This window comes from Pan troglodytes, chromosome 18 (assembly GCF_028858775.2).
Source record: "Pan troglodytes isolate AG18354 chromosome 18, NHGRI_mPanTro3-v2.0_pri, whole genome shotgun sequence".
Classification (NCBI taxonomy): domain Eukaryota; kingdom Metazoa; phylum Chordata; class Mammalia; order Primates; family Hominidae; genus Pan; species Pan troglodytes.
This window is the reverse complement of record NC_072416.2, coordinates 68,114,753-68,128,617: the sequence shown is the minus strand read 5'-3', so window position 1 is coordinate 68,128,617 and position 13,865 is coordinate 68,114,753. Positions and strand designations below refer to the sequence as shown.

Sequence of the window (13,865 nt, the reverse complement as noted above, 5' to 3'; positions counted from 1 at the left end):
GCGGACTTGGGGCGTCCCCGCAGAGGCCCCGCGCTCAGGCCGCCTGGGTCCTTTGGCAGAATGTGGCGCTGCTGGAGGAGGAGGCGGACATCAACCAGCTGACCGAATTCTTCTCGTACGAGCATTTCTACGTCATCTACTGCAAGTTCTGGGAGCTGGACACGAACCACGACCTGCTTATCGATGCGGACGACCTGGCGCGGCACAATGACCACGGTGCGCGGGGGCACAGTGGCGGGCGGGCCGCGGGGACACCGAGCACACCCTTCTCTCAGGGCCTGCGGGTCTGCAGCTGCCTCTCCTTCCGCACTCCCCGCTCTGTGTCTGCAGCTGCCTCTCCTTCCCCACTCGCCGCTCTGTGTTTGCAGCTGCCTCTCCTTCCCCAGTCGCTGGCCCGTGTCTGGGTCCGCGCCTGGGTCCGCGCGTGCGCCTCTGCCCGAGGCCTCTGCCTGCGGGCGTCTACAGGGTCAGTGTGGCCGCTGGTCCTGAAGCTCCTGGCCCGAGGGCCAGCAGCGCTGTGGGGCTTCCTTGTTAACACCCGAGCAAGGGCGGGCAGACCACACGCCTTCCCTCAGGAGCTCCAGGTTGCAGCCCCCAAGGCCTGGAGCAGTTTCCATCCAATCCCGGACTAGGTGGAGTCCCAGGCTTAGAGGTCGTTCAAATACCTCCGCGGGAGCCGGTGCCGCCCAGGTGTCCTCACAGCAGCCACCGCCTCCCGGCCCCTCTAAGAGTCATCCACACTTGCAGGAACTCAAAGCGGCCTGTGGCCTGTGGGGCTGGAGTTTTCTAAAGGATTCCTTTAAGTGTGCTTTTTACCTCAAAAAAACCATATGACCAAGACTGTTTCCGAATTACGGTGGCATCTGTTGTGTGTGGTCGACTCATATATGCCTGGTTTCCCGAACGTGAGCTGCACCTGTCTGCGTCTCCCGGGGCTGGTCGTGGGTCGCGTGGCTGCAGTAGATCCCTGCGTCGGACACGCACCTGAGCAGACGTAGCATTCCCTGGATTTGTCCTGCGCTCAGTTCAGGGAGCCACCTGCGCCCTGGGCCCCTACCTAGCCACGGTGAGAGCACAGCTCCACAGCGCCGGCCCTTGTGGCCTGAGCCAGCACCTGCACAGCTGGGAATCGGCCCAGAACCAGGCGCTCACTGTCCCTGTGAAACCCCGGCGCGGCCCCAGCTTTCCGCGTTCCTCTGGAGCCCACTCTCGGTCCCAGGGCAGGATGCCGTGTGCGGCCGGGCTGCGCTGTTTCTCCCGCACTGCGGCCTGAAGAGGGGGGCACCTTGGCTCGTGCGTCCCAGGAACACCGGTGACCGCAGGGATGGCCGCCCAGGCTGCGGGACCTTCTCGTGGCGGCCCGAGCTGACGGCGACGGTGCTTTCACTCCCGCCTCTCGTTAGTGAGGTCTCCCTCCCGCCTCCTGTTGGTGAGGTCTCTCTCCCACCTCTCGTTGCTGAGGTCTCACTCCCGCCTCTCGTTGCTGAGGTCTCCCTCCCGCCTCCTGTTGCTGAGGTCTCCCTCCCGCCTCCTGTTGCTGAGGTTTCACTCCCGCCTCTCGTTAGTGAAGCTTTGGTTGAAACGTGTTTGTTTCCGTGATCACACTCGAGGTCTCTCTCTCCGTCTGAAAGCTGAACCTTTGAGGCCTGAATATTCTGCTCTTTACAAGTCGGTCTTGGAGCCGCGGTCAGCTTTGCGCTCTGTGGATTTCACACTGGACTTGGCTCTGCTTGATGGGAAAGCGTGGCGGGCACCCAGGAGGGGCCGTGCAGGGGCATCGGGGCCCCGGGGCTCTCCCAGACCCAGGCCTCCTCTCAGCTTTTCGGTCCGCACCGCATCCAGTCTCGGCTCTGGGGGGTGGTGACGTCGGGGCCGAGGCACGGTGCGGGCTGCCCATCAACCCCATTCCTTTCCAGCCATTTCTACCAAGATGATCGACAGGATCTTCTCAGGAGCAGTCACACGGTACGTACGGCTCAGGCGCCTGACGGCAGCCATTGCCCCTGCGAGGACCCGGGTCCCTCTCCTCATCGTTGCCTGACATGAGCTTTTCGTGTCCCCACAGCGAGTGGCTGTCACCCCAGGCCCTGAGGAGGGGGGCACGTGTCTCTGTCACGTGAAACCCTAATGGGGGGGTGGCACAAGACTCTGTCACGTGAGGTCTGAGGAAGGGGGTGGCCCAGGCCCCAGGTCGGGGGTTCTTGTCGGGCGCTGGGCCTGAGTGAGCAGTAACGAAGGTGCACTCCTGACCCCGCCTGGATCTGGGGGAAACCCTCTGGCCATGGGGCCTCCACCTCCTCCCTGGAGGGGCAGGAGGACGGCCGGGCCCGGGGGGCTCCCCTCACCAAGGCACGTGGGTAGGGGCTCCGTTCCTGTGAAGCTCCCTGACATGCATCTTCGTCTCTCCATCCTGGCTTTGGATCTAGAGGCAGAAAAGTGCAGAAGGAAGGGAAGATCAGCTATGCCGACTTTGTCTGGTTTTTGATCTCTGAGGAAGACAAAAAAACACCGACCAGGTGGGTTCCTGCTGCGGCGTGCGTTTGTCCCGGTGGAGGGGCCGGGAGCCACCCATGTGACATGTGTCCCCAGGCGGATGCCTGCACGCCTGCTGGGGGCTGCACGGCACAGGGGGACGCGTGCACGCCCGGTGGGGTCTGCAGGGGACAGGGACGCGTGTGCGCCCGGTGGGGGCTGCAGGGGACGGGGACGCGTGCGCGCCCGGCGGGGGCTGCAGGGGACGGGGACGCGTGCGCGCCCGGCGGGGGCTGCAGGGGACGGGGACGCGTGCGCGCCCGGCGGGGGCTGCAGGGGACGGGGACGCGTGCGCGCCCGGCGGGGGCTGCAGGGCACAGGGGGAACGTGTGCGCGCCCGGCGGGGGCTGCAGGGCACAGGGGGAACGTGTGCGCGCCCGGTGGGGGCTGCAGGGCACAGGGGGAACGTGTGCGCGCCCGGTGGGGGGCTGCAGGGCACAGGGGGAACGTGTGCGCGCCCGGTGGGGGGCTGCAGGGCACAGGGGGAACGTGTGCGCGCCCGGTGGGGGGCTGCAGGGCACAGGGGGAACGTGTGCGCGCCCGGTGGGGGGCTGCAGGGCACAGGGGGAACGTGTGCGCGCCCGGTGGGGGGCTGCAGGGCACAGGGGGAACGTGTGCGCGCCCGGTGGGGGGCTGCAGGGCACAGGGGGAACGTGTGCGCGCCCGGTGGGGGGCTGCAGGGCACAGGGGGAACGTGTGCGCGCCCGGTGGGGGGCTGCAGGGCACAGGGGGAACGTGTGCGCGCCCGGTGGGGGGCTGCAGGGCACAGGGGGAACGTGTGCGCGCCCGGTGGGGGGCTGCAGGGCACAGGGGGAACGTGTGCGCGCCCGGTGGGGGGCTGCAGGGCACAGGGGGAACGTGTGCGCGCCCGGTGGGGGGCTGCCCCAGGGGCTGCAGGTCACGGGCTGGGAGGGCCCAGGGCAGGGAGGGCCCAGGGCAGGGAGGGCCCAGGGCAGGGGCTGACAGAGCTCGCCGTGCCGCAGCATCGAGTACTGGTTCCGCTGCATGGACCTGGACGGGGACGGCGCCCTGTCCATGTTCCAGCTCGAGTACTTCTATGAGGAGCAGTGCCGAAGGCTGGACAGCATGGCCATCGAGGCCCTGCCCTTCCAGGACTGCCTCTGCCAGATGCTGGACCTGGTCAAGCCGAGGACTGAAGGTGATGCCCTGTGAGGGCACGGTCCAGGGTGAGGGGACGGACGGGCGAGAGTACGACCCAGGGTGAGGGGACGGACGGGCGAGAGTACGGCCCAGGGTGAAGGGACGGACGGGCGAGAGGACGGCCCAGGGTGGGGGGACGGACGGGAGGGAGGACGGCCCAGGGTGAGGGGACGTCCCTGTGAGGCGCTGTCCCTGCTGCGAGGGGACACTGGGAAAGGGCCGCGAGAACCTCCTATTCGGGGCGTCAACACCCCCCGAGGGTGACCTGGAGAACCTAGGGTCGGAGCTCACTGGGGACGTCGGCACTGGGCTGAGGGAGCAGTTGCCACGTTCGTGCTGATGCCGCACAAGGCGGTCCCCCACTCTCACCTCCCCCTCCTCTCTCACCTCCCCCTCCTCTCTCACCTCCCCCTCCCCTCTCACCCCCACCCCTCTCACCTCCCCCTCCCCTCTCACCCCCACCCCTCTCACCTCCCCCTCCCCTCTCACCTCCCCCTCCCCTCTCACCTCCCCCTCCCCTCTCACCTCCCCCTCCCCTCTCACCTCCCCCTCCCCTCTCACCTCCCCCTCCCCTCACCCCCACCCCTCTCACCCCCCCCTCCCCTCTCACCCCCACCCCTCTCACCCCCACCTCTCTCACCCCCACCCCTCTCACCCCCACCTCTCTCACCCCCACCCCTCTCACCCCCACCTCTCTCACCCCCACCCCTCTCACCCCCACCCCCCGTCTCCTCCCCTCTCACCGCCACCCCCCGTCTCCTCCCCTCTCACCGCCACCCCCCCCGTCTCCTCCCCTCTCACCCCCCCGGCTCTTCCCCTCTCAACCCCCCCCGGCTGGTCCCCTCTCACCCCCCCCCGGCTCCTCCCCTCTCACCCCCCCCCGGCTCCTCCCCTCTCACCCCCCCCGGCTCTTCCCCTCTCACCCCCTCCGGCTCTTCCCCTCTCACCCCCTCCGGCTCTTCCCCTCTCACCCCCCGGTTCCTCCCCTCTCACCCCCCGGTTCCTCCCCTCTCCCCCCCCGGCTCCTCCTCCCCTCTCCCCCCCGGCTCCTCCTCCCCTCTCCCCCCCGGCTCCTCCTCCCCTCTCCCCCCCGGCTCCTCCTCCCCTCTCACCCCCCCCGGCTCCTCCTCCCCTCTCACCCCCCCCCGGCTCCTCCCCTCTCACCCCCCCCGGCTCCTCCCCTCTCACCCCCCCGGCTCCTCCCCTCTCGCCCCCCCCGGCTCCTCCCCTCTCACCCCCCGTGGCTCCTCCCCTCTCGCCCCCCCCGCTCCTCCCCTCTCGCCCCCCCCGCTCCTCCCCTCTCGCCCCCCCCCCCCCGCTTCTCCCCTCTCGCCCCCCCCGGCTCCTCCCCTCTTGCCCCCCGGGCTCCTCCCCTCTCATTCCCCCCGGCTCCTCCCCTCACCCCTGTTTCCTCCGTACCATCGACCCAGCTCCTCCCACCCACCCCCGTGCCTTCTAAGGCAAAGGGGAGTCCCACCGTCCACGCCGCCTGGCTTCCTTCTGCATTTCAGATTTCAGCTCTGGGACTTTCACTTTGGAAATGGCTCTGAGGCCCGGGCACCGCCCTGCAGCCCTGCTCCTCTCTGGCCGTGGGGCTCCTGCTGCTCAATGTCCCCAGGACACCCTCTGGCCTCTGCCTGCACAGGGAGCTCCGTTCTCTGTAATTTCAGATCCAGGGGCGCCCCTGTTGGCCGCGCCTCCCTGTGCCACGTCCCAGTCCACGCGTCCTTGGGGCACCAGTGGCCCCTAGCCGCCTCCGCATCACGGCCTCCCACGCCTCAGTCCCCACCCAGAACCAGGACACTCGTGTGTCCGCCTTTCACGTCAAACACGTGGCGTGAGAGCCCGGAGCTTCGTGCCTTATCCTTAAGCACGTGTGACAGGATGCACGCACCCCACACCCAAGCCCCGAAGGTGAGGCCGGGCTCACGCGCCTTGGACGCACTCCCCTCCTTGCAGGGAAGATCATGCTGCAGGACCTGAAGCGCTGCAAGCTGGCCAACGTCTTCTTCGACACTTTCTTCAACATCGAGAAGTACCTCGACCACGAGCAGAAAGAGCAGATCTCCCTGCTCAGGGTGAGTGCGGCGGGCACGTGGGCTGGGCTGCGCCACGCCGTGTACGTAACCCGTGTGCTTCCTCCAGGACGGTGACAGCGGCGGCCCCGAGCTCTCGGACTGGGGAAGTACGCGGCTGAGGAGTACGACATCCTGGTGGCCGAGGAGACCGCGGAAGAGCGCTGGGAGGACGGGTGAGTGGGAGGACGGGTGAGTGGGGGGACGGGTGTGTGTGCAGCCGGGGAATGTGGGGCCAGTCAGGTGGGGTGCACGGACACGGCGAGGGGGTGAGACCTGACACGGGGCCGGTGAGGTAAGGACAGCCGACGACGGGGCCGGGCCTCGGTGCAGTCTCCCTGCGGCACCCCGTTTACCGCAGCTCAGTGGCGGGACCCGGGAGCCCCCCGCCCGTTGTCCCCCACATGGGGTTCTGTGATTCTGGGCGCGAGGCTTCGCACATCAGGCCCAGCACGGGGAGGCCGAGTCAAGACGTGTTTCACCAACGACGTCTGTTCTTATCCCACGGCTGGCACCTGCTGGGAAGGCTGCAGGGCCGGTGGCCATTCCAGCCCCCACTTCGGCCTTCCAACCTCGGAGGCCCCGAGAGGCCATGGGCTGGTTGCTTTCTCATGGAGTGTGAGGGTTCTTCGTGTCTTCAGGATACAAACCCTTTATTTGCGACGTGTTCGCCTTTTTCCTAGTTTGTGACGTATGTTTTCACCCCCTCTTCACGTGGTGTCTCAGAGATGTTCTGAATTTGGAGGAGGAGACACTGACTGGTTATTTTTACAGCGGTGTTTTTGGTGTCATATCTAAGAATTCATTCCTGAATCCAAAGCCACAAAGATTTTCCTCTGCGATGTTTTGCGTTTTGGTCTGGGGTCCGCTTGAGTAACCTTCCCTGTGGGGTGTGAAGCTCGGATTGAGGTTCCCCTTGTGGTATGTGGGTGTCCGGGTGTCCGACTGTCCCAACACCAGCTTTGCAGGCCGCAGCGTTGCCTCGATGTCGTGACTGTGCCGTGTGCGGGCTCTGTTCCGGAACCTTCCTCCGTCCCACTGCTGCACGCGTCTGTCCGTTCCCGAGGCAGAGCTGGCTGCGGTGAGAAGCCTCCGACTTGGGCGCCGTGGGGAACTGTCGGGGCCATTCTGGTGTTGGGCTGCCTGTGTGTGAATCTTAGACTCAGCCCGTCCTTGCTCGGCCATCCTGTGGGAACGTGTGTTGGACTGTGACGTGGTGGTGAGCGCTGGTCCCGTGATCACGTGGACTGTGGCCCCCACCAGCCTCCCGTGGTGCACGCTGGAGCGATGTAGTCACTTTTGCCATCCTGTGCTGTGCTTCTCACTGCTTCTGTCCCGCGCTACGTTGGCTATTCTGGTTTCTTTGCCTTTGTATGAAAACACGTAAGAATAAGCTCCTTCTGGCTGGGCGCGGTGGCTCACGCCTGTCATCCCAGCACTTTGGGAGGCCGAGGCGGGTGGATCACGAGGTCAGGAGATCAAGACCATCCTGGCTAACACGGTGAAACCCCGTCTCTACTAAAAATACAAAAAATTAGCTGTGCGTGATGACAGGCACCTGTAGTCCCAGCTACTTGGGAGGCTGAGGCAGGAGAATGACGTGAACCCGGAAGGCGGAGCTTGCAGTGAGCTGAGATCGTGCCACCGCACTCCACCCTGGGCGACAGAGCGAGACTCTGTCTCAAAAAAAAAAAAAAAAAAAAGCCAGGGATGGTGGCACACGCCTGTAATCCCAGCTACTCGGGAGGTGGAGGTTGCAGTGAGCCAAGATCGCGCCACTGCACTCCAGCCTGGGCAACGAGAGCAAAACTCCATTTCCAAAACAAAAACAAAAAATCTGAACTTTTGAGTGAGATCTCACTGAGTAAATGGATCCCTGTGGGCCCAGCTGCGGTCTTCATAGCCGCGGGAGGCCCAGTCCACAGGCGCCGTCCGTGTCTCTCGGCAGGATTTTTGTAGCTTTCCGTGTACGCTTGATGTGAATGTTGTGAGACTTCTGAGTGTTTCCTGATGGTTTCCTGTTGTCAATGGTGCTTTTAAGGTTCCCGTTTCCAGTTGTTCATTGGTAGCATATAGAATTTATTGACTTTGTGTTTTGCATCTTTATGAAACACACTTACTAGATCTCAAAGCTCTCTGTCGGTTCTTTGGGGTTTTCTGCGTGGACAGCCCATGTCTGTCAGTGGGTCCGTTTCTCGTCTTCCTTTTCACCCCTCTGTGTACATTACTTCCTTTTCACCTCTCTGTGTACGTTACTTCCTTTCTGTTGCCCGCTGCACGGCCTGGAACCCGCAGGGTGGTGTGGTGGATGTCAGGGCAGACCACGGCCAGCCTTGAGTGAGCTCTCCTGGTTTGTGTGCCGTCCTCGTTGCCAGTCCTGGGGGACGTCTCCCCTCACGCAGCGGTAAGCACGCTCATTGGCGAGGATGTTCTCCCTGTTCCTGGTCTGCGGAGGCTTTCTCACAGTGGGGGCCGAATTTCTCAGATGCTTTCGCTCCGTGGTTCCTCTGTGTGTCCATACAGCGAGTTACACCGAGTCATTTTCAGCCAGCCTCGTGTTCCCAGGGTAGATCTTGCTGAGTCATATGTTATCCTCACATATTACTGGATTCTCTTTGCAGAGATTATCTGTAGTATTTTATTATTTTTTTTGAGACAGAGTCTTGCTCTGTCACCCAGGCTAGAGGGCAGTGGCGTGATCTCAGCTCACTGCGGCCTCAACCTCCTGGGCTCAAGCGGTCCTCCACCCTCGGCCCCCTGAGCACCTGGGACTACAGGACTGTGCCTCCACGCCCAGCTAATTTTTTGGTTTTTTAGAGACAGAGTCTTGCCATGTTGCCCGGGCTGGTCTCAAACTCTGGGGCTCACATGATCCTCCCACCTCGGCCTCCCAAAGTGTGGGATTGCAGGCGTGAGCCACCGCGCCCAGCCAGCGGCTTTTCTCGGTCTGGCTTTGGTATCAGAGTAATGCTGGCTCATGGAATGGGGGGCAGTATTCTCTCCCTTAGTTTCTGGAACAGTTTGTATAGAGGACCTGTTACTTCTTCCCTAAATGTCTGGTAGAATTCACCAGTGACCCCGAGTGGGCCTGGTTTTCTTGTTTTTTGTTGTTGTTGTTGTTGTTGTTGTTTTTTGAATGGTTCTTCTTAGGAAAGGAGAATTAAATCATACCTATCATGCAACTGTGTTAGATAAAATTGTAGCAGAAATATTGAACCCACTTCATTTATACAATAGAATTAACTGTACTTGAAATATAATTTATGAATTTGTAGAGAGGTAAAACTGTGTCTAAATTCTCAGCAATTAGTATCTATCAGAAAATGTGCATGTAGATATACCCACTCTGTAAATGCTTTGTTGCACTTTTTTTGGTTTTGGGATTTTTGTTTGAGACAGAGTCTTGCTCTGCTGCCCAGGCTAGAGTGCAGTGGCGCGTTCTTGGCTAACTGCAATCTCCACCTCCCAGGTTCAAGTGATTCTTCTGCCTCAGCCTCATGAGTAGCTGGGACTACAGGCGCACACCGCCACGCCCAGCTAATATTTGTATTTTTAGTAGAGACGGGGTTTCACCATGTTGGCCAGGCTGGTCTCAAACTCTTGACATCGCTTTGGCCTCCCAAAGTGCTGGTTTTACAGGTGTGAGCCACCATGCCTGGCCATGCTTTCACTCTTAAAAATGCTTGGGTTTAAGAGTTGGTGGAAAAAGGAAAAAAAAAAAAATGCCCTGATCTGGAATGAGTTTACGGCCATCTAGTTGAGACTGTTGTAAAGTAGAAATTTTCCCTGTAAAGAGTCACTTTCTTCCCAGGTGAAAACATTAATCAAGCAAAGATAATCTTTAAAATTAAACCTTAGTTCTAAATATGATATTTGAGTACAAGCTTTTTTAAAGTGTTGAGTTGCTTCATTTACTTATTTGATAAAATTGAGAAGCAGTATTGCCCAGTGGTTAAGAGCACTGGTCCTAGAATTTTACTTAGTTTTAAATTCTGGCTCTAAAATGTACTATGATTTGGGGCTTGTGAGGAAGTAATGTGTGTAGAGGCATTAATTATTAGCACAATGTCTGGAATATAGTAAGCAACCCAGTAAGTATTAGTAATTATAAGGATCATAAATCTGATTGAATACTTAACTCTGTGTCTGACCCTGCACTCAGTGCGAAGGGATTCAGAAATTATTTGACATTCTTCCCAGGAACTTGACATAGAATACTGTTTTTCCTTTGTTTTTTTGTTTTTGTTTTTTGAGATGGAATTTTGCTGTCGCCTAGGCTGGAGTGCAGTGGCACCATCTCTGCTCACTGCAGCCTCCGCCTCCCAGGTTCAAGCAGTTCTCCTGCCTCAGTCTCCCGAATAGCTAGGATTACAGGCACCCCCCACCACGCCTGGCTAATTTCTGTATTTTTAGTAGAGACGGGGTTTTGCTATGTTGGCCAGGCTGGTCTCAAGCACCTGGTCTCAGGTGATCCGCCAACCTTGGCCTCCCAAAGTGCTGGGATTACAGGTGTGAGCCACTGTGCGTGGCCTGTTTTTTTTTTTCTGCCAACATTATCAAACAGTTTCCTATGTACTAACTAATAGACATCTTTATACATCTTTATACAATTTAATTCTTCATTTAGGTTTGTGTCTGGCTGTTGCCCTGGTGTTGTTTATTAATGTTGATCATACAGCTATTTTGGCATTGCCCGCAGCTATTGAGGATAAGAAATGTGATGAAGAAAGTGGTAGCTGCCCTCAGTAGAAGCTTATGAAGACGCTGTTTTTAGTTTTAAGGGATCAGTTAATCTACAACTTTTCATAGAGCATTCATTGGTTTAGATCTTAATATTATCCTGAAACTGGATAATACTTTATATTTTGAATTATCCAATTAACGCAACAAACACGTGAGGGTCTATGGCATTGGAGTCATTGTTCACATTTATTCACCCAAACTTAACTATCAGTGCTGCTTTTCCTACCCACCCACTCCCCCCTGGGCTTACTCCCTGAAGAACAAGAACGATTTATTTATTTTTATTTAATTTTTTGAGACAGTCTTGCTCTGGCGCCAAGGCTGAAGTGCAGTGTCGCAATTTCAGCTCACTGCAGCCTCTACCTCCTGGGTTCAAGCGATTCTCCTGCCTCAGCCTTCCAAGTACCTAGGACTACAGGCATACGTGACCATGCCCAGCTAATTTTTGTATTTTTAGTAGAGACGGGATTTTGCCATGTTGGCCAAGCTGGTCTCGAACTCCTGGGCCTCAGGTGATCCGTCCACCTCGGCCTCCCAACGTGCTGGGATTATAGGCGTGAGCCACTGCGCCCAGCCAGCAAGAACATAAGCCAGTTTACATTTACGTAAACTGCGTGTGCGCTCCAGAGTCAGAGATTCACCTGGGGATTGTGAATCTGCATTTCCCTCCTGCCTTTCAGTTTAAGCAGCTTGTCATTACATGGGATTTTAGTGTTTATAAATGCATGTTCACACAATGCGGCTTCTAAACTATTTTGTGTGTATATATATATATATGTATTATATATGTATTTAGATATGTGTGTGTGTGTGTGTGTATTTGTTGTTGTCGAGACAGGTTCTCACTCTGTTGACCAGGCCGGAGTGCAGTGGTGTGATCATGGCTCACCACCAGAGCCTCAACCTCCCAGGCTCAAGTGATCATCCCACCTAAACCTCCTAAGTAGTTGGGACTACAGGCATGCACCACCACGCCTGGCTGATTTTTGTATTTTTTGCAGATATGGGGTTTTGTCATATTGCCTAAGCTGTATTTTGTCTTTTTTTTTTTTTTTTTTTGAGACAAGTTGTTGCTTTGTCACCCAGGCAGTGGCACAATCTTGTCTCACTGTAACCTTGACCTCCTGGGCTCAAGCAATCCTCTTGCCTCAGCCTCCTGAGTAGCTGAGACCACAGGCATGCACTACCATGCCCGGCTTACTTCTTTTGTATTTTTTGTAGAGACGAGGTTTTGCCATGTTGCCCAGGCTGATCTCAAACTCCCGGACTCAACTGATCCTCCTGGCTTGACCTCTCAAAGTGCTGGGATTACAGGCATGAGCCACCACACCTGGCATATTTTATCTATTCTTAATGGAAATATTCATTATAATTCTATTGAAAGAAATAGCTGTGTTGCACTTAGAGAACAGTATGTTGATATCCACTCTGGCATGCCTTCCTAAGGGATTTTCAGGTTAATATGACAATTGGAGAATTGAGCTAACTTTAGACCCGTGGTCTAAAGAGAAGTCAAAATTAGTAGGAGTCTGAATCCTTGCCTTCAAGAAGCTTGTAATCTAATTGGAGAGCACATTTGTACTGGAAAGCACATCTATAAAACAGTTCACAGTAAAGGGTGTAAGGAATCATGAGGATAAATGGCAGCCACAACAGCTGCAAGCATTCTGTCCCATTGTCCCCATAAATACAACCAACATTGTTAAGCAACAAATCTAGATTTTTGGTTTAGGAAAAAAGGCATCAGTATCATTAGAGGGGATGGGAAAGAGCAAAAGTGGCTTTATCTGTAAAGGCTTCCTGGAATTATTGACTTGTAATTGAATAGGTGCTAGGCGAGAGATAGATAAAAGTCATGAGGATGTTTCAGACAGGATGGTCGTTGGGAGCATGAAGGTGTGAATCAAGCCAAACTGTTTGTCTTATCATTTGGCTAGGTGGTAGGGGACACATGGGAGTGTCACAGCAGTGAGGATCATCAGGAGCATCACCAGCTGACTCAGGGGTGAAGATAAATTCTCTTGACCATCATATTCCTCATTCTCCTCACTGTCAGCACTGAGGCCTTTTTCGAGTGCTTTCTGAGCCTTCTCATAGTTAAAGTGGTGAATTTTATTGAAAACACTTGTTTTAAAATTTGTCTATTTTATCTAAAAAGTTGGTCGTGGCTAAATGATTACCTTGTAAGCCCTTGTGGGAGCCAGTGTGATATAATAGAGGTCAGAAACAGGAGTCAGGGACCCCAGGTTTTGGCACCTCATTGTCATTTATTAGCTCCATGACCATAGGCAAGTCGCTTAACCTCTCTGCATCTTAGTTTCCTCACCTCCAAAATGTTAGACCAGAATCAGACGTTTTTATGCTATACTTTTTTTTTTTTTTTTTTTTTTTCTGAGACAGGGTTTTACTCTGTTCCAGGCTGGAGTGCAGTCACACAATCATAGCTTACTGTAGCCTCAAACTCCCAGGCTCAAGTGATCCTCCTACCTCTGCCTCCCAAGTAGCTAGGACTACAGGTGTGCACCACCACACCCAGCTAATTTATTTCTCACTATGTTGCCCAAGCTGATCTGAAACTCCTGGCCTCAAGTGATTCTTCTGCCTTGGCCTCCCAAAGAATTTATTTTCTTCTTTTCAATGACACTTTTTTTTTTAAATTTAAAAAAAAATTTTTTTTTAATTATACTTTTTAAGTTTTAGGGTACGTGTGCACAACGTGCAGGTTTGTTACATATGTATACATGTGCCATGTTGGTGTGCCGCACCCATTAACTCTTCATTTAACGTTAGGTATATCTCCTAATGCTATCCCTCCTCCCTCCCCCCACCCCACAACAAGCAACAGTGTATGATGTTCCCCTTCCTGTGTCCATGTAGTCTCATTGTTCAATTCCCACCTATGAGTTCATCCATGTCCCTACAAAGGACATGAACTCACCATTTTTTGTGGCTGCATAGTATTCCATGGTGTATATGTGCCACATTTTCTTAATCCAGTCTATCATTGATGGACATTTGGGTTGGTTCCAAGTCTTTGCTATTGTGAATAGTGCCACAATAAACATACGTATGCATGTGTCTTTATAGCGGCATGATTTATAATCCTTTGGGTATATACCCAGTAATGGGATGGCTGGATCAAATGGTATTTCTAGTTCTAGATCCCTGAGGAATCGCCACACTGACTTCCACAATGGTTGAACTAGTTTAGAGTCCCGCCAACAGTGTAAAAGTGTTCCTATTTCTCCACATCCTCTCCAGCACCTGTTGTTTCCTGACTTTTTAATGATTGCCATTCTAACTGGTGTGAGACGGTATCTCATTGTGGTTTTGATTTGCATTCTCTGATGGCCA

The 13,865-nt window shown here is 56.0% G+C and overlaps 1 protein-coding gene across 8 annotated transcripts in view; it reads left to right on the top strand.

Moving 5' to 3' along the window:
- Positions 1-13,865, top strand: part of LOC100609914 (putative pyridoxal-dependent decarboxylase domain-containing protein 2) — a 66,690-nt gene that overhangs the window by 1,363 nt on the left and 51,462 nt on the right. For 7 of the 8 annotated variants that reach the window (XR_010152402.1, XR_010152401.1, XR_010152404.1 and 4 more), the window contains exons 3-8: positions 60-216; positions 1,917-1,965; positions 2,427-2,516; positions 3,516-3,691; positions 5,653-5,771; positions 5,839-5,944. Coding sequence is in view for 4 of the 8 variants with exons in the window: in XM_063797348.1 (XP_063653418.1) it covers positions 60-216; positions 1,917-1,965; positions 2,427-2,516; positions 3,516-3,691; positions 5,653-5,771; positions 5,839-5,944 (697 nt within the window). In the remaining 4 variants the exon portion in view is untranslated. Of the gene's footprint in view, positions 1-59; positions 217-1,916; positions 1,966-2,426; positions 2,517-3,515; positions 3,692-5,652; positions 5,772-5,838; positions 5,945-13,865 lie in introns of those variants that run through there. The other variant, XM_054669508.1, reaches the window with a different exon arrangement.